The sequence below is a fragment of the Onychostoma macrolepis genome, chromosome 23 (assembly GCF_012432095.1).
Source record: "Onychostoma macrolepis isolate SWU-2019 chromosome 23, ASM1243209v1, whole genome shotgun sequence".
In the NCBI taxonomy this organism is placed as follows: Eukaryota; Metazoa; Chordata; class Actinopteri; order Cypriniformes; family Cyprinidae; genus Onychostoma; species Onychostoma macrolepis.
The window spans coordinates 12741642-12761913 of record NC_081177.1 but is presented as its reverse complement, the minus strand read 5'-3'; the positions used below and the strand labels follow the sequence as shown (position 1 = coordinate 12761913).

The 20272-nt window shown below is 36.3% G+C and overlaps 2 protein-coding genes across 11 annotated transcripts; both read left to right on the top strand.

The window, feature by feature from the left end:
- The first annotated feature begins 365 nt into the window (after nucleotides 1-365).
- On the top strand, nucleotides 366-12380 carry srm (spermidine synthase). Of its 2 annotated transcripts, XM_058763297.1 has the most exons (10): nucleotides 546-675; nucleotides 5147-5485; nucleotides 5734-5776; nucleotides 8290-8410; nucleotides 8503-8595; nucleotides 9788-9941; nucleotides 10065-10148; nucleotides 10246-10391; nucleotides 11034-11156; nucleotides 11242-12380. In XM_058763297.1, the coding sequence occupies exons 2-10, from the start codon at nucleotides 5365-5367 to the stop codon at nucleotides 11257-11259; spliced, it is 903 nt and encodes a 300-aa protein (XP_058619280.1). In that variant the 5' UTR covers nucleotides 546-675; nucleotides 5147-5364; the 3' UTR covers nucleotides 11260-12380. The 2 variants fall into 2 exon arrangements, with proteins under 2 accessions (XP_058619281.1, XP_058619280.1); XM_058763298.1 differs by lacking the exons at nucleotides 5147-5485; nucleotides 5734-5776 and having other exon boundaries at nucleotides 366-675.
- An 87-nt stretch (nucleotides 12381-12467) lies between these two features.
- On the top strand, nucleotides 12468-17779 carry sst7 (somatostatin family member 7). 9 transcript variants are annotated; one of them, XM_058763632.1, is made up of 5 exons: nucleotides 12519-12557; nucleotides 13216-13244; nucleotides 15819-15941; nucleotides 16352-16619; nucleotides 16830-17779. In XM_058763632.1, exons 4-5 carry the CDS (start codon nucleotides 16518-16520, stop codon nucleotides 17061-17063), a joined length of 336 nt encoding a protein of 111 aa, XP_058619615.1. In that variant the 5' UTR covers nucleotides 12519-12557; nucleotides 13216-13244; nucleotides 15819-15941; nucleotides 16352-16517; the 3' UTR covers nucleotides 17064-17779. The 9 variants fall into 9 exon arrangements, with proteins under 9 accessions (XP_058619619.1, XP_058619623.1, XP_058619624.1 ...); XM_058763638.1 differs by having other exon boundaries at nucleotides 12521-12557; nucleotides 15832-15941; nucleotides 16355-16619; XM_058763635.1 differs by having other exon boundaries at nucleotides 12521-12557; nucleotides 15832-15941.
- The last annotated feature ends 2493 nt before the right edge of the window (nucleotides 17780-20272 follow it).

The following is a 20272-nucleotide window of genomic DNA, read 5'->3' as shown; positions in this document are numbered from 1 at the left end:
CTACGTAAAGTTCTTCAATTATGAAATGAGTTCAATTGGGCAATATAGCATCGTTTACTAATATGAAGCCTTCTTAACAAGCCTTTGTAAAAAGAATAGTTGGCACATTTGTTTGTAAGGTAACAACCTTGACAGCTGTGCTGAATTAATGTTTGTGTTTGTCATGTGACAATTAAGCATACTACTCTGAAACATTTGTTGCTTATTGTATACTGTTTCACACACTATTCTTTAAAAAAAATAGTAGGTAGTATATACTGGGCAGTAATCAAGTATGCCATTTCGAACACAGCCCTCTATTTTCACGTGGGCTCATCCTCACCGGCACAAAACCAACCATGCTTGCACAGACATGCCCCGTCCTCGCGCCAGTTGATGACGTCAGCCAGCTCCCATTGGTCGGCTCTTGTTTCTTGGGTTCGGTTGCGGTGCAGAGAACGCCCAACGTGTCAGTCGGCGCTCAAGATCTCCAGTAACTCCTTGCAGTGGACTGGTTTGATCAGACTACTACAAGCCACCGCTGCTTACATTCAAATCCCCGGCAATGGACAACATTAAAGACGGGTGGTTCACCGAAACATGCACATTATGGCCTGGTCAAGCGATGAGTCTTCAAGTGGAGGAGGTGTTGTATCATAAAAAATCAAAGTTCCAGGATGTAATGGTTTTTAAAAGGTGAGTCGTGGTGCAAAGTGACTTAAATTAGCATGTTCGCTAACTTGCAGTGTTTTCTGGCAGCGCGTCAGTGAAGCTATCGGTCACAACTGATGGAGAGTGCTGTGATTTCCTCACTTTTCTCAGAGGTGTCCACTCAGAAAGCACGCTGGCTTATGGGTGTCTTGCTGTGTGGGTGGCTGCGGCTAGAATGCTAACTGCATCGCCTGCTGTAGGTCTGGCGTGGCACTGAACTGTGAGATCGCATTGATTTTGTACTAGCCGTTTGTATTATAAGTAAAACATTATACTGCACCGATTCTGACGTGTCAAAACATTAAAAAAATTGAAATAATTTATCTAATATTTGCACCCATAATTGTGTGGTACATTAGAAAACGAAAAGAACATTTATTTGACAACGTGTCCAACACTCGCTCGTGCTGTATTGGTGATTAGCACACTGGCTCAAGACAGTAGATTGCAAATTGAGACATTTATACAGTTGGAATTGCAAATTTAGAGTTGATTTCATTTATCAATACCCTGGAATTCAATAAAATTAAGTATTTGCGCACATGTAGGGTGTTGCCCAATAGGATATGTGATGAGAGGTCAGAGCTGCTGCAGGGGCTGGCCCTCTCCCTGGCAGTGGCAGGTCGTAGCGCCACTTCCGGTGGCATCCCCAGATGCCATGGCAGCTGCCACGGTTTTTCTCGCCGTTTCTGCTGTTGGCTCGGTAAAAACTACACTGTTCTCAGTGGAGAGCGATTGTGTTTTAAAATATTAAGGCGAAGTTCCCACAGGTGTGTTATTTATTATTATTGTTATTAATATTATACATTTTTATGTATCAGCTGCCAGAGTTCGTGCCAGGAGTCACGATCGTTTGTCGCCATTTCTGCTGTAAACTACAGTTTTATTTTTAAATAAAAGATTTGATGATGCATATTATATACCAGCAAGCAAATGCAACCAGAATATGAACCCAATAAGCTAAATTGCATAAACATTTTCCCATAAATTACATACATTTAAGGAGTGCTTAGCTGTATAGACAGTATATACGCACGTGTATACAATATACAGGTGCGTAGCCATCATTTCAGAAGTGAGGGGGACAGAAATGTTGTCAATCCATTAAAATATTTAATCGCAATTAATCACATGATTTTCACGAGTTAACTCGCGATTAATCGCACATTTTTATTTGTAGTAAATGTACCTTCAATTAATACTTTTCAAGTTTTTAATACTCTAATTAACATGGTCATGGACAAATATGGATGTTTTATGCAAATGTATGTTTATTATTATTGAAACCATGTCAACATGGAGCATGAAGAGTAGACATGTTTCAAAGGTCATATATGTTTTTCAAAGAACTTGTTCATGTCTGTTAGACACATGAAAAATAAATACCAGGTTACCATTACTGATGAAATGACTGTCGTCTGATGAAACCAAATACACAAAAGATAAAGACAATAGTTGTGCTGTGATTTCGGCTATACTTGGATGTAAAATTACAGAAGCAACATAATATCTGTTTAACTGAAAGCGCTGCTCCTCTCCGCTGCTCGCTGAACAGAAACTGAGCACGGGTTAAACAGAAAAATGCGTGCAGCATTAATGGCGCGTTAATAAAATTAGTGCCGTTAAAATGAATTTGCCTTAACGCGTTATTAACAGCCCTTATATATACAGTGCCCTCCAAAATAATGAAACAGTGAAGACAAAATTGCTCTGTTGGCTGTGGAGTCAAGACATTTGCAAATATGATTAAAAGATGAATATGAGACAAAACTACAGAATGTCATATTTTATTATTAGACGTTTCAACACGTTTTACCAAATAAAAAGAACTGCACTTTTAGAGTTCATCCCACTCATTGATGTGAGCATAAGTATTGGGACAGTTGAACATAAGGCAGATATAAAAGATTAAAAGCTATTATTTAGTTGCAGATCGCTTGTGCACAATCACAGCAGTGAGTCTGTGACCCATAGACATCACCAGACTCTTGGTCTCATCCTTTGAAATGCTTTTCCCAGCCTTTAATGCAGCCAATTCCAATTGTTGCTTGTTTTGGGGAATTTCTGCCTTTTACTCTCCTCTTCAGCTGGTGAAATTCATGTTCAATCGGATTTAAATCTGGAGATTGACTTGGGCAATCTAAGACTTTACATTACTTTGCCCTGATAAAATCCTTGACTGAACTGACTGGGTGTTTTGGGTCATTGTCCTGATGCAATATGAAGCACTTCCCAATGAATCTGGTGGCATTTTCTTGAATATTGGTAGGCAAGATGGTTTTGTACCCTTCCAAATTCATTCCACTACTGTCATCATACATTAAGTCATCAGTAAAGTTGAGAGGGCCTGTTCCAGAGGCAGCCATGCATGCCCATGCCATGACACCACCTCCACCATGCTTTACAGATGAGGCTGTATGCTTGGGATCATTTGCAGTTCTGTTTTTTCCTCCACATTTTTGCTTTCCCATCACTCAGATAAAGGTTCATCTTTGTCTCATCGGTCCATAAACACAGTTCTAAAACTTTTCTGGCTCACCTTTGTGCTTTTTTGCGGACTCTAATCTTGCCTTTCTGTTTTTGGAGCTGGTCAGAGGTTTGTATCTTGCTGTGTAGCATCTGTTATTCTGTGTCAAAGTCTCCTGAGGACAGTAGATTGTCAGAGCATCACCCCAGCTTTCTGGAAGTTGTTGGTGATTTTACAGACACGTCTTTTAGGGTTCCTTTTCACAGCTTTTATGATTTGTCTGTCATCAACTACTGTTGTTTTCTCAGTCGATCAGGGGTGCGTTTCCCGAACAACCTTGTAACTCGCTGATTAACCACCATAGTACGATACATTGTTTTGGAAACGAACTAGCTAGTCACGACTGTTTCCCGAAAACGGCTGCATGTCCGTCGTTTGAACCACATTGGTTCAGCAACATAGGACCATTGTTAATGACGTCACACGCATGTGGTGGAGGAATAACTTATGCTATTTAACTGATTAGAGATCTCTAAGATGCTACTGTATTGCACCTACTGACTAATTTACTATTTTTTTTGTTCCCTGTCATTGTGCTTTATTTGATGTTTGATTAATCGCAGGTTCCCTCATACGTCATACTCCGGGGTTTCCTTAGGTATTTGCACATGCGCACTTTTCAAAAATGGTGATTACAAAGGACGCGCAAAAATATATAATTAAAATGCATTTTATATTTAGATAGAATGGAAGATACAGATAGTACTGGATGTTAGCTTGCTTGTTGTGCCCAAGAGCATATTTATTTGAGCCCATATATCTTATTAACAAGAAACTATGCTTCTAACCACAGGTCGAGAGCTGCAGTTCCAACCACGTAAGTTTGTGACGCTGATTGCGAACGTTCGTTTGAACTATGGTTTCGGGAAACACCGAATCGTTGAACTATGCTGGTAACGACGGAACTTGCGACCATAGTTGGCTAACGATGCTTTTGGGAAACGCACCCCAGGTCGTTGTTAGTTGCTGGTGTCGCTGGTGGTTTCCAAACTCTTGATTTCTCCATGCCCTTTGTTTTTGCTATAGCTCTAATCGACTTCCTCCTTTTCTTTTAGCATCCAAATTGCTTGCTTTTCTCTCAAAGTCAGCTCCCTCATCTTCATCCTGGTTTGTGTGTGTCATCATCGAATGCAAGACTCAGAATACAGAAATAATGGATATAACTGATGTGACACATTCCCTGCTTTTAATATCTGAAGAATAAATGCAACAGGACGCAGCTGATCACTTAGAAAGACCTGTGAGGCAACTACTTATGCTCCAATACTTATGCTCACATCAAATAGAGGGATGAAACTCTTAGCTGGTAAAACATTGATTGATTGAAAAAAGCACAAATAAACCACGTTGTCGCAATCGTATTTAATGTCTTCACGTTTCTGCCTTTTATTCAGATCATACAGTGATAGCTGGACGCCTTTGTCCATATTAGGGATTTCCTGGTACGTTGTATGTTATTACTTCTATATGAGTCCGTCTTGCACTTTCTGCGCCCTCTGGCTTCATATGTTTTTTTTATATATAAATATATATAAAATATACATACACAATTTCCCTGGTTAAAAAAACATTACATTAAAAAGGCCAAATACAATTATATTTTGTATTTTTACACTGTGTAATATTCTATTTATCAAAACCAATAAATCTCATCAAGTTTTTTTTAACGTATTTTTACACTTATTCCAAAATAATAAAAGGAGGTAACAATACAAACATTTTATTTGTCAACTGATGTTCAGCTGTTCTTTTTAACTTTACCAGCCGGAGTCGCTGTTCGACATAATTACTTTATAAAAACTAGTGACTTTTACATTTTTGAATGTCACATTTTGTAATACTAATATTGCGTTGATTGATTTTTGTAATAGCGCTCATTTTCTCATCCAGTTTTTTAATTTAAAAATTTTTTTTTTTCTTTCTCTAAAGAGACTCTGCCTCCCTTGCCTTGACTGATGGCAGGCAACGACTGATGGCAGAAGCTGTACAACATACAAACATCTGAAATTCAGTAATCTTAAATTATGATCTTGCGGCTTTGAGGTTATGTAAATTTTGGCAGGTTATTTTACATTCGCTTCATGCATGCAAATTAATAAAGTGATGAATGGAAATTGGGCAGTTCAATTAAGTATAGAATTTTTGTAATGGCTACAAAAATGAAAATGGGCAAATGTGGGATCACCGAGAAATTAAATGTTTTTTTATTTTTTTTTATTACAATTTGTATAGCCACGGTTTTACTACAAATATCATGCTTAAACTATGGTGAGTGTAGCAAAATGTTTTAACTGTAATAACCTTTTTTTTTTTTTTTTTTGCAAAACCATGTGTAATTTTCGTAAGTTTTGTTGCAAACAATTTTTACTGTTATAATATTTATAGAAAGCATTCATTGTTATAAAAGATCGTTTATCATGTTCTGTAAATGCTCTAATCTAGGCCTACAAGTGAGGCATTAATTGTAACATTAGTGTATACAACAAATATTTTGACCCTACTTTCTTCTTTCACAGCAGGAAAACATTTTTTGAGAGACACCAGGACTGCAGCTGACTGGTGCGGTAACAGAAATTGAAATGGATTTTTATTTTTTAAATTGATGATGCATACTACATACCAACAAGCAGATGAGCGCCAAATTAAATCCCTACACAAAGCTGCATGGGCAGAAAGTTCTCCAGAGGAACTGTTCACTTCTTTCCCGTTTGTGAAAAGATAGGACTGTGAAATGTTCTGCACAGAACTTGTGGATAAAAACAAGTGGGCTACTGTCGCCATATGAGTAAGAATTTTTCATCCTTCAGGGTCCAACAGTTCACTGTATACAGTTCACTATTAACTAACTATTGACTTTTTTACTCCTAATTACTGTTCAGGTAGGGTAAGATGTAGAATATGGTCATGCATAATAAGCCATTAGTATGTGCTTTATGAGTACTAATAAACAGCTAATATAGTAATATGCAAGCAACTAGTTAATAACTAAAGTTGTACATTTAAATACATTAAAAAAAAAAAAAAAGTTTGTGTGTGCGCATACAGGTGCTGGTCATATAATTAGAATATCATCAAAAAGTTGATTTATTTCACTAATTCCATTCAAAAAGTGAAACTTGTATATTATATTCATTCATTACACACAGACTGATATATTTCAAATGTTTATTTCTTTTAATTTTGATGATTAGAGCTTACAGCTCATGAAAGTCAAAAATCAGTATCTCAAAATATTAGAATATTTATATTTGAGTTTGAATAAATGACCATCCCTACAGTATAAATTCCGGGTATCTCTTGTTCTTTGAAACCACAATAATGGGGAAGACTGCTGACTTGGCAATGATCCAGAAGACGAACATTGACACCTTCCACAAAGAGGGTAAGTCACAGAAGGTCATTACTGAAAGGTGTGGCTGTTTACAGAGTGCTGTATCAAAGCATATTAAATGCAAAGTTGACTGGAAGGAAGAATTTGGGTAGGAAAAGGTGCACAAGCAACAGGGATGACCACAAGCTTGAGAATACAGTCAAGCAAAGCCGATTCAAACACTTGGGAGAGCTTCACAAGGAGAGAACTGAAGCTGGAGTCAGTGCATCAAGAGTCACCACGCTCAGACATCTTCAGGAAAAGGGCAACCAAGCCACTTCTGAACCAGAGACAACGTCAGAAGCATCTTAACTGGACTGTGGAGAAAAAGAACTGGACTGTTGCTCAGTGGTCCAAAGTCCTCTTTTCAGATGAAAGTAAATTTTACATTTCATTTGGAAATCAAGGTCCCAGAGTCTGGAGGAAGAGTGGAGAGGCACAGAATCCATGTTGCTTGAAGTCCAGTGTGAAGTTTCCACAGTCAGTGATGATTTGGGGTGCCATGTCATCTGCTGGTGTTGGTCCACTGTGTTTTCTGATGTCCACAGTCAACGCAGCCATCTACCAGGAAATTTTAGAGCACTTCATGCTTCCTTCTGCTGACAAGCTTTATGGAGATGCTGATTTCATTTTCCAGCAGGACTTGGCACCTGCCCACACTGCCAAAGGTACCAAAAGCTGGTTCAATGACCATAGTGTTACTGTGCTTGATTGGCCAGCAAACTCGCTTGACCTGAACCCCATAGAGAATCTATGGGGTATTGTCAAGAAGGAAGATGAGAGACACCAGACCCAACAATGCAGATGAGCTGAAGGCCACTATCAGAGCAACCTGGGCTCTCATAACACCTGAGCAGTGCCACAGACTGATCGACTCCATGCCACGCCGCATTGCTGCAGTAATTCAGGCAAAGGAGCCCCAACTAAGTATTGAGTGCTGTACATGCTCATACTTTTCATTTTCATACTTTTCAGTTGGCCAAGATTTCTAAAAATCCTTTCTTTGTATTGGTCTTAAGTAATATTCTAATATTGTGAGATACTGATTTTTGACTTTCATGAGCTGTAAGTTCTAATCATCAAAATTAAAAGAAATAAACATTTGAAATATATCAGTCTGTGTGTAATGAATGAATATAATATACAAGTTTCACTTTTTGAATGGAATTAGTGAAATAAATCAACTTTTTGATGATATTCTAATTATATGACCAGCACCTGTATATGCATTATTGCCTAGCGGCAGCTGGGCACTCCTTATCTGTGTGTATGTTCTTTATGGGAAAATACTTATGCAATTTAGCTTATTAGGTTCATATTCTGATCGCATCTGCTTGCTGGTATATAATATGCATCATCAAATCTTTTATTTAGAAATAAAACTAGTTTAGGCTACAAAAAAACACCACCGCACACCACTGAGAACAGTGTAGTTTTTACCGAGCAAACAGCAAAAACAGCGAGGAAAAACCGTGGCAGCTGTCACAAACTCTGTCAGCTGTCGTGGCATCTGGGGATGCTACCGGAAGTGGCGTTGCGACCTGCCACTGTCAGCTGTCATCTCAAATCACATGTGCATGGTTGCAATGCTTGGTCCACCCTTAAGAATGCTTCAAATGGATCTTTGCTTTTTTCCACATGTTTGTTGTACATTTTATTGCTTAATGTATGAAAACGATCATTATTGCTTCTCTTCTTGCAGTAAAACTTATGGAAATGTGCTGGTTTTGGATGGAGTCATCCAATGCACAGAACGAGATGAATTTTCTTATCAAGAAATGATTGCCAATCTACCTCTCTGCTGCCACCCTTGCCCAAAGAAGGTATGTGGTTTCATTTTTTTCAATCGTATAAATGTGATTTGGAAGCATTGAAACTGTTCGGGTGTTGAGTTGTTCCCCATTCCGTTCGCCAGGTTCTCATCATTGGTGGAGGAGACGGTGGTGTCCTGAGGGAGGTTGTCAAGCATCCGCTGGTGGAGTCTGTTGTTCAGTGTGAAATTGATGAGGTTTGTATCCAGTTAAACCTGAATGCATGCTTCTATTCAATTCTAAAATGTGTCACGGTTTCTACAAACATTTTAAGAAGCACAACTGTTTTCAGCATTGATGAGAAATGTTTCTTGAGCACTAAATCAGCATGTTAAAAATGATTTACGATAAATCATGTGACACTGAAGACTGGGGAAATTGCTGCTAAAAATTCAGCTTTTCAAAATTAAAGTATAATTTATATTTAATTTATATAATATTTTTAATATAATTTTACTATATTTTAAATATAATTAAACAGGAAACATTTAAAAAAAAATGTAATAATATTTCACAATATTGTTGTTTTTACTGTAATTTTGATTAGATAAATGCTGCCTCGGTGAACATAAGAGACTTCTTTCACAAACATTAAAAAAATCTTACTGACCCCAGACTTGATGTGATTTGTGACCCTGGACCACAAAACCAGTCTTAAGTGTCAATTTTTCCAAATGAAGTTCTTAGCAATGCATATTACTAATCAAAAATGAAGTTTTGATATATTTACAGTAAGAAATTTACAAAATATCTTCATGAAACATGATCTTTCCTTAATATCCTAATGATTTTTGGCATAAAAGAAAAATTTATCATTTTGACCCATACAATATATTGCTATTGCAACAAATATACCCCAGCGACTTAAGACTGGTTTTGTGGTCCAGGGTCACATTTATGAAAGGATCATGTGACACTGAAGACTAGAGTAATGGCAGCTGAAAATTCATATTACAATAAAAAAATATTTTACAATATTGCTTTTTTTTTTTTTTTTAAATCAAATAAGCCTTTGTGAGTATAAGAGACTTCTAAACATTAATAAATCTTGCTTCAAAGGATGTAGAGAATAGTTTACCATCTACCTCTGTTTTTAAAACCTTCATTTGTTTTCTCTGATGGTTCTGTGCTGCAGTGTCTTTTTTCTCCTTTTTGTTTCAGTTTTTAATTCATGCATTTAAATGCTTTTTTTAAACATTTGTATCAAGCCTTGTGTCAAGTTTAATTAATCTTTTGGTGTTATGTCTTGACGTATGACACATGTATGAAGGTATCAGAAACTCACTCTGGAAATTAATTTTGTAGCATATCTAAAGGTTTGGACATTTTCTTCAAATTATTTCATGCTTTAACATGCTGATTAATTTCATGGATTATGTTTTCCCACAGGATGTAATAAATGTCTCCAAGAAGTACCTCCCTGGAATGGCAAAAGGCTTCTTTAGCCCCAAACTTACTCTGCATGTAGGTGATGGCTTTGAATTTATGAAAAAGAATCAGGATGCCTTTGATGTCATCATCACAGACTCCTCAGACCCTGTTGGTATGCAGCCCAATGTGTGGCGTTGAAGTTTCTTCTTTGCATTGGTAAATAATGATGTAGCCATTGACTCCCAGACAAAACATGGTGTTCATTTCAGACTGATCTCATTTCACCCCGTCACAGGTCCGGCTGAAAGCTTGTTCAAAGTGTCTTACTATCAGCTCATGAAAACGGCACTTTGTGAGGGAGGAATACTCTGTTGTCAAGGTTGACCGCAACTGCAAATCTACAAAAAAGCCCCAAAATGAAGAATATTAATGATATGCATTTGACAAGTTTGTAATTTTTGCTTGTAATTTCATAGGAGAGTGTCAGTGGTTGCATTTGGAGCTAATCAAAGAAATGCAGACCTTCTGTAAGACCCTCTTTCCTGTAGTAGACTATGCATACTGCACCATTCCAACATATCCAAGTGGACAAATCGGATTCATGCTTTGCAGTAAAAATCCGGTACGGTTTTACTTATTAGCATTCAATAATGCTGTTTTTGTTTGAATAGCTTAACAATTCCTTTTATTGCTTTTATACAAGTTGTGGTGTATACAGTTCAACACTTTGTAATCAGTAAGGTTTTTTTGACAAAATTATATTTTATTCAGCTAGGATGCTAAATTGATCACAGTAAAGACATTATAATATTACAAAAGATTTCTATTTCAAATAAATGCTGTTCTTTTGAACTTTCTTTTCTTCAAATAATCCTGAAAAAAAAGGTATCACAGTTTCTTCCAAAATATGAAGCATATCAACTGGTTTCAACGTTGATGATAATGTTTCACGAGCAGCAGATCTGCATATTAGAAGGCTTTCTGAAGGGTCATGTGACACAAAAGACTGGAGTAATGGCTGCTTAAAATACAGTTTTGCCATCATTTTACAATATATGAAAGAGAAAAGTTATTTTACATTGTAAAAATATTTCACAATATTACTGTTCTTACTGTATTTTGTTCAAATAAATGCAGCCTTGACGAGCATAAGAGACCTTTCAAAAATCTTGCCAACTCCAAACTTTTGAACAAAAGTCTATTTATAAAATAATATTGATAATGATAATATTACCATCAGTAAATTAATTTTTGTTTATTGCAGAAAACAAATTTCCGTGAGCCAGTACGAGAAATACCAAGGGATGAGATCGAGAGCATGAACCTCAAATATTACAATCCTGAAATACACCGTGCGGCATTCATCCTCCCAGAATTTGCCAGAAAGGTGAGACGCAGCCTATTGTTTTTGATTATTTGTGCTCTTTACTTTGCATTTCTAAGGGAAATTAAATGATCCACTGTTTACACAGGTTCTAAGTGAAGCGTAAATGGCTTCATGGGTGCCATCTTGTCAGCACGCTGCCTTCTGTGAAAGCAGAACAAAACCCTCACCACAGCTGCAGTAGCTCCCACACCGCATCCCTCTCCAGATTTTGATTGGTCAATTGACTGCTAATGGACAAGTGCAAATGTCTTCTGTGGGGAAATTCTGTTTGTCTGTCCAGTTCCATCATTGTTTCTGTCTTATGAGTTGTTTTTTGGTTTCCTTTTACAATTCCACTTCCCACATCAAACCTTCAGAACTGTACAAAGAGACAATCATGCATGTTCTGTGACAGATTCCACAGTCTTTCTCTTACTTGTGTTGAGAATGGAAAAAGAGTGCACGTTCCACTACAACTGTCTTATTTGCCGTTAATTAAGCATGCAGGTATTTTAAATGAACTGCATATCTTCTCTATAAACCCTTTCGAAGACTTCAGGTCAGTAACAATTATAAGTTTTCTTAACATGCTGTATTAAGGCTTCATATTATGGGTCACTTTATCAACCGTACACTATTATCAAACCTAAACCTATTTAATATTGCTATATTTTCTAAAACTACTACTCCAAAGTCTGTACAGAAGATGCTTTACGTAACTAGCAAAACTGGAAGCTATTTTCTGCAGTTAAGATTATCTAACATAAATGGTTTGTGTTTTCCTTCTTCGCCTGTTAAGGTGGAATATGGACTCTCTGGGTGACTTGTGTGCTCTGGCTCTCCTGAACAAGTCTGATTACATGATGTGATTTTTTTTTCGTAGAGCAAATAGTGTTTGGTATGCAGCCTTTTGAGTGATATACTATAGTCTATTGCAAACGTATGCTTATGGTCAATGGACTCTATGATGGAACGGTTTTGCAGTGTCTTTTAACATTAGAATTACTGGAAGTCTCAAACATTGAGGCATTGTCTTAATATTGAATATAATCACGGAGGTATACTTTATGACAAAATAACTGTATTTGATGGATAGCTAATGATCTTTTAAGGATTAGTTGCATAGGACAAACTATTTTGTACTCTGTCAGGTTTAGCAGTATGGAAGAGGGTTTATTTGTCCTTTTACCATTTAATGTTTATGATGTAAATATAAATTGTTTTGAAATAAAAATGTAACCACAATTTGTTAATTTTCTATAAAATTTGCCTACGTATAATGAAATGTTTGATGGTAAAGTGCCGTTTTATGCACGAGATGGCGCCATTGTTACTAAATTCGGCCTACAAACATCCTGGCATTATTCGACTGCAATGATGTATGGGATATGTTTGCCAAGAGTATCAGGAGTCCCTTTGCAGGTAAATATTTGTGCTATCAACAGTGCTCTTTATATGTTTATCGTATTGCAAATGTAGCAAATATGTCCCTTTCGCTGTTGCTTGAGTTATAGGTCAACAGTTTATAAACCTAAATAGTGGCTCCGATTGTTTTGAGCCTCCACCTTAAATCCGCCTTTTAGTCAAAATAAGTATAAAAATGCGTAGTTATGTCGACTATAAATACTTTAGAGAAGTGGACATACTTTGCATTACAGTGTTTATTAATTATTACACAGGGTAACACCACAAAACTACGTTTTTCAGTTGTCACTAGGTTTTGGCAGACTTGTATTATTTATTTGGACTAGCCTGAGTATTAGCGTTTGCTTCTAAATTGATGTATATGAAGCGGTGCCAGTTTAGTATCATTGAGATACTATTATAGTTTTATTTAGTTTTGAAGTATTATTTTTAAAGTAGTTATTTTGTTGCCTTTTTGTCACTTTTATTAGATTGTTTTAATGTCTACATAGATTTTGGTCATTTTATTTTCGTTTTAGTTTTAATAAATATCTAATCACATCACATTAGATTACATTTTAAAATGCTTGTAATCAGACTACAGTTACTTTTTACATTTACATGATTACGTATTAGTCACATAATTTAATAATTCTGCCCAATTCCTCTTTTAAAGGTTCCTTTCTAAAATAACCTACACAGAAGGTAAACAAATGAAATATTTCATTTTTTTAATAAGTGTTTTATTTTGATTGATGTGATTTAAAATGATCTTAATTTTACATATTTATGAATTTCATTTATTATTAGCTCTTCGTTAAACTCTCAAACCCCCTGCAGTTCCTTCACAAACCCAAGTTTGGGAAACCTTGACATAATGTAATGTTTAATGCATTTCATGTTGTTAATAATGAATGTAATATATTTTCTTTCTTTTTTACTTGTATCAATATGGTGCAAGATTAATTAAGATTACCTAAAATGTGTAATATAATGGATTAGGCTACTAACTACAACTTTTTGATGGAATTTGGAATCAGTAAGTAATCTACCCAGCTCTGCGTGTTTTCAGTTAATGTTTATTTTATTTCAAGTAGCAAAATTTCTTTTAACTATAGTAACCCTGATATGAAGTCATCAAACCTCCCGCTGAGACAACAGGAGAATGTGGATTGGCATTTTACTCTGACGCCAGATATGTTTGAAGTCGGTTGGGAAGTGAACGTTAGATGTGTTTGGCACTGGTCAATTGGCATGAATTCTTCAAACGCACTTTATCACGATTCGGCTGGGGGCAGCTCATCTCAACGCTGTGTTAATCTCTACAGATCCCGGGGCCCTGAAGTCTGTCTGTATCTGTCTGCTGTGAAAAATGTGCTAAAGCTCGAGTATTAGGGCTCCTAGCTATGTGAACTCAGTCGGGGTGTGTGTGTGCATATCCAAAGAGGTGTGTGGGTGCCAGAAAAGCTGACCGGAATGAGAACATGTCAGGAGCCCATGACCAAGACATGTTTTATTTGCACTGCCTAACTGGTCTGATAGGCTACCATTTCTCATTCTGGCTTAATTAAACACAGTGTGTGTGATGACTGCCTATGCACACTGCACAGCACTTTGAGTATAGTGCTATCTGCAAAAAAAGTGTATTTAGAACACTAAAAGTCACCATGAAATTAAAATGGAATTTTTTGTTTTATGGAATATTGCAGTTTTAATTATAAATGATTGATCTGTGCACAACTTTTTTGGTGTTTTTAATTCATGTGCCTTTAAATCTTTAATCAAAAACATTAACGTCCCCTCCCTTTGGAACGACATCTCTTCTCCCATGACGTGCGCACTGGCGAGAAGGTGGGACGATAATCCCTTTAGCGACCTGTCACTCACATATGATCGCAGCAGTTAGCAACTTAAAATGTTTCATTCCTGAAGGACAAAATCAAGTCCCACCCTACATTTTTTTTTTTGTTCGAGAAATGTTTCACTTGGATATATGTTACAAAAGAAGAAAAATGATTAAAATTTCTGTTTCATGCTGACTTTAACAATCAAAAACATAACTTATAGCTATTCCACTTATGCTCATGCTATAAGGTTCAACTACAGTAGATTTCAAATAATCACTGTTTACATTGATGCACTTATGATAAAATGGATGGGGCCAATTTATTTATTTATTTTTTAAGCTTATAATTTCATAAAAACATTTATATTAATTCCTCTGTTAAAGCTATTTTATTATTAACTAATGTATTATTTGTGACCCTGGACCACAAAACCAGTCATAAGTAGCACAGGTATATTTGTAGCAATAGCCAACAATACACTGTATGGGTCAAAATGATCGATTTTTCTTTTATGCCAAAAATCATTAGAATATTAAGTAAAGATCATGTTCCATCAAGATATTTTGTAAATTTCCTACCATAAATATATCAAAACTTAATTTTTGATTAGTAATACGCACAACTTTAAATGCAATTTTTCTCAATATTTAGATTTTTTATTCCAGATTTTCAAATAGTTGTATCTCGACCAAATATTGTCCTATCCTAACAAACCATACATCAATGGAAAGCTTATTTATTATAAAAAAAATTTACCCTTATGACTGTTTTTGTGGTCCATGGTTACATTTGAGCTCTAAAGTTGTTTTATCATTTTACAGTCATTTTACATGTTATATTGTCATTATGTTGTCAAATTAGATTTAACTACACACACAAATGGTCAGTAAGTGATTTATCACTCTAAAATTATATTAATACACACATTTACATAATGTGGCTAAGCTATTGAAATATTTTAACGTTTTAGGATTGCCCTCCCCCCATTAACTTTTATTGTATCTCACTGATTGACAGATTTTTTTGCTCTTTTAAAGGAAAAAAAAAGAAATTAATTTTAATTACAATTAGTATTATCTCTCAAATGCTGTCAATTGAGGTAACTTGTATAGAACCCTGGAATATTTCTATTTGTTCAACAGTTGTTATTAGTCTGTAATTCGGTTACAGACTAATGAAGAGAAATCTATACCTCAAGAGACCATTTTCCATGGAAACTAACTAATCCTTATATTTCATCAGCTTTTTTTCTATTAGATTTGCTGCTGTAGTATTGACTCAACCATAATCTCTTTGCTCTTTGTGCTAATGTTTGTCTCACTTGATATTCTTCCATGGTAAAATCTGCAGTTACATTTCCATAAAAGACTTAATTCTTGTTATTCAGCCTCTTTTTATCTACGGATCAAAAGCATCTTCTTTCTCCATAAAGACAGTTTTCTCAGCTGTTCCAGGTGCCAGACGGTTCGATGGCAATCTGAAGGAGAAGGAGGAGGAGTTGTGCTCAATTACACGTTGGAATGAGAGCAGATTGCCTCTGTACACAACAAAATGGGTTAGTTTGATTTCCTTGTATTGAAATCACAATGCAGCTCTTAGTGAGAACGGCGTGTAATTACAGCTTAAGTCTGACCGCCGTACTTCCTAAAACATGATTCGCTGCCTGCATATCATTTGGCTCTACAGAAATGTAAATCATAATTAGCATAAACAATGAGCGGCCCACAGAACTTTTCAGAATCACGTTATTGGTAGCTCCGTCATCATTGGTGTTTTTTCTCCTTGCATCCGTTTTCACTGAAATCACGACCATTTTTAGAGCTATGACGTGAGCGTCGTGGCGCAGTCCTCCCCACCAGCACAACGTCTGGTTTGTTGGGGAGGTTAACTACTCAATGCTTTTGTTAGTTACTAAGCCACCCACTCCCCCACCCTCTCTCCTCCGTCCTCCAACCGCTGCGTCAGTAGGGGACTGGAACGAGGGGTATATAAGGACCCTGCCACCTGAAGCTCTCAAAAACCAAGATCTCTCCAGCTTTACTCTGCACCAGGAGCTACAAGGACTTCGAAGTTCCTGCTTCGCTTCTCTTACCGACCTTTCTGCGCACTTTAACTTCAACTGTTTGTCAGTATGCAGCTTTTGTCCAGCCTAGTGTCTCTTTTGCTGGTGCTGTATAGTGTCAGAGCAGCAGCTGTGCTTCCAGTGGAGGAGAGGAACCTGGCACAAAGTAGGGTGAGTGGCTGTAAATGTGCTTCCAGTTGTAGCTTTTATAGATTTGCCAAAGCAGGTGTTTGTATTTTAGAAACATGTTGATGTTTAGCATCCGAAATAGACCATTCTGGGATCATTTTAGTATAGCAGCCATATAATTATTGTTATCAGGAATAGTTGAAGGCTTTAAAATCTTGCATTCTAATTCAAGTCCAGTTGCTTTCTCTTCAGGAGCTGAGCAAAGAGCGCAAGGAGCTGATCCTGAAGCTGATCTCTGGGCTGTTGGATGGAGCAGACAACAGCATGCTGGCTGGGGAGATAGCGCCTGTCCCCTTGGATGTGGAGGAGCCCCTGGAGTCCCGTCTGGAAGAACGGGCCGTCTACAACCGGTTATCACAGCTGCCACAGCGTGACCGCAAAGCCCCCTGCAAAAACTTCTTCTGGAAGACCTTCACATCATGTTAACGGCGCCAGTCCTGCAACGATGCCGCGATCCTACCTGATACCTGACATGAACTGTGTAGACCTCCACTGTACATACCATCTCCAGTGTCTGAAGAAAGGTCTCTGTGGACTTACTCTGACACAGTCTGTTTGTTAAAGACATTGATGATGATATTTATTTATTTATTTATTTATTTATTGATCGATTACGCTATTTATGGACCTTTGTTGTTTTTCAGCATTAAAAAAAAAGAATAAAGCATGGTTAAGAGAGTTGCTTTTTTGATAAAAGATGTCTTATTTACTGTGGTCAAGCATCAAATTAATGTTAAACTGACTTATGAATAAATATATAATTGATCACAGAGCCAGATGCGTTACGAATGATGTAATAGTGCTACATATAAACGTTTTCACTAAAGAACAAATCACGTATAGGCTGTTTGTTACAAGCTCATCTGAATGGCATTTTCACAAGCTGTTGTTGTTTGAAAATTAATACACCAGATTAATTGATTGACAGTTTGTGTGGTGGTAATTTTCCTTGTCAATGAATTATATGCAATTGCAGTTGATGAGAGGGTGTGCTTGAGGTCATTATTCTAAACTAAACCCTTGTCTAATATTATTTATTATTACTAGTATTATTTGCTGGTAAATTCAAGGCATTACTAACATTCATTTCAGTTTGCCCTTTTGTTCGACAAAATGAGGCACATGGGAAGGGAAAAAATCATTTTGAGACCATTTTTTGAACGCTCCATGCAGTTCTTCAAGTACATGACGTATTTGTCCTGTCTTGATGGCACTTGTATTTGTTGACACTGCCAAAGACAAGCTAGCTTTAACAGAAAACATGTAAAAGCAAATTAGATTGAATAAATAGATGTAAACACATGCAGGAGGCCATCAGTCTACTTTAATTATTTGTCTTCAAAATGTAGGCATACATGGTTATGCAAACTGTGTTTGCATAAGTACTGAGTTACTCGCGTCAGTGCGTTATTGCTGTTGAATGTGAAACTAGTTGACATCATGAATATATATATAACAACGAATACATGACATAACAGTGAAAATGGGAAAACCTGTTGGAGCTGTGTTCTGTTTATTAGCACATGTACCTGGTTTCCTATCACTTCTCTATTGTCATTTCAATGAAAATGTCCAAAATTAAAAAAGGGTAATTATTTTATGTTCTTTAAATGATTAGCAACTAAGAAAAATACTAGATTATGAACGGTTATCTATCTATCTGTCGCAGTTATGTGTGTGTATATATAGATATATGTAGAGCGAGAGAGAGAGATAGATAATTTATAATTTAGTATTTGTCTAAGACACACACACAAACACAAATATATATGTTTGTGTGTGTGTGTGTGTATATACAGTGTGCGTGTGTACACATAACCATTCAATGTTCAGTTTGAAATCTCAATGAAGTTTAATAGGTCAAAATGTAGAGTGAGGGGAAAAAAAGTTAATTTATTGTTAGGTTAGGTTACAACTACGTCTCTTTTTAGCCTCAAAGTATATGAATGACTATATGTAATGGAGATAAATACCACGTTGTGTGCCAGCAAAATCTGCTTTTTGTCACTACGGGCCAACCCAAGCAATTTACTTGTTCATGTAATGACTGTATGAAATGCATTTGATATGTGTGTGAATGCCTGTTCATGTCTCTCTCTGTATGTGTGTGTGTGAGACACATTATCAGCTGATTTACACACAGCTGAAGATATCACTTTCTAAATTGAAAGAGAAAATGATGTCTGCAGTAGATATTTGATGCTCTAGTGCTGGGGTCACCCTGACCTCAATATTCTTCAATTCTTCAATGAGTTCAAAGGTCGAATCCAGATGATACTGAGAACATCTTCAGTGCTTCATAATATAGTGTAATCTATCTGCTCTTTTTTCAGAATACTGATCGCAGATACTTAACGGTTTCTTAATAGACATCAATAGTACTTCTGTCACTTTCTTTCTGTGTGTATAGTAAAAACAATTTAATATTTTACATATATATTAACATTTAATGAAGTAAAATATTAAATTTGTTTCACATTGAATATTAAAGGACTTAAAATATATGAATAATTAAGAATAATTCTTCATATATTGTTATGCACTCTAACAGGCCATCAGTTGTTTGAATTTGATACAGAAATGTAGTAAAATAATTGAATCACTTGTGGTTAACACCAAGACCATTAATGTTATTCAACTGTGGCAGATGATAATGCAGGATCTTATTAAACTGAGTCTCTGGCATGGCATTCATATATCTGTTCAGTTAGCTCGAAAAGTCATGGGGCCAAATTTAATTAGGTAACGGAACAATAAACATGCTGGTCTTTCCCAATACAGAATGGGACCACCTAATCAGTGGAATGAAGACACAACAAACATCAATACACATGAGGAATTCAATGTTACTGTTATCATGCAATATAATTTTGGTTATTCCACAAGATGACATACGACTGACGGCATGTTTTCTATTCCAGTTTAATCCATCTTTTTATTCTTTCTGTCTTTTTTTGGCCAATTGATTGATGGACTGACTCAAACAGATGACTCTAGGATGTGTTTTATTTGCATGAAGATTTGTGGGAAGCGAAAGAAAAACTGTCCATTATACAAGTGCCCTGAGCTACAATGAGAGCATTGTGAGGGGACATCAAAGCTGCTGCTGGTAAGCAAAGCATTTTGATTGCTTTGCCTTTGATCTGAAGGCATGCTCCCACCTGAACGTGAATTTTAAATTCATATGTAATGTGTTGTATATTTATCTTTGGGAAATAGAAATACACAACTGACTTCTAGTAAGTATGGAAATAAACAATTGGAATTAATGAATTAAAAACAGAAAAACAAGAAGGGCCGCCTCATCAACAACAATAGGCCTAAGTCAAGTATTTTTGAAAGCACTTTTTTGTAGGTTATTTTTTATTTATCAACATTAATTATTTGAGATGCTGGCCTCAAAAAGAGTCAAACATGAGTCAATTATGATTCATAATTTTTTTTTTTTTTTTTGCCTTTATTATGACACTGAAGTGGAGAGCAGATAGGAAGCAAAATGAGAGAGAGATCAGGAAAGGGATTCGAACTCGGGATGCCTGTCGTTATAGTAAACTCAACAAATCACCAAAGTCATCCAGTTTAAACATTGAAATTTATAGACTGTTTTACGTTTACATGATCATTGTCCAATAAAA

Coding starts and splice junctions, on each gene's coding strand:
- srm (XM_058763297.1), top strand. CDS start 5,365: ATGGCTACAAAAATGAAAATGGGCAAATGTGGGATCACCGAGAAATTA. Junction 5,777..8,289: donor ACCAGGACTGCAGCTGACTG/GTGCGGTAACAG, acceptor CTCTTCTTGCAG/TAAAACTTATGGAAATGTGC. Junction 10,149..10,245: donor AGGAATACTCTGTTGTCAAG/GTTGACCGCAAC, acceptor GTAATTTCATAG/GAGAGTGTCAGTGGTTGCAT.
- sst7 (XM_058763636.1), top strand. CDS start 16,518: ATGCAGCTTTTGTCCAGCCTAGTGTCTCTTTTGCTGGTGCTGTATAGT. Junction 16,620..16,829: donor GGAACCTGGCACAAAGTAGG/GTGAGTGGCTGT, acceptor CTTTCTCTTCAG/GAGCTGAGCAAAGAGCGCAA.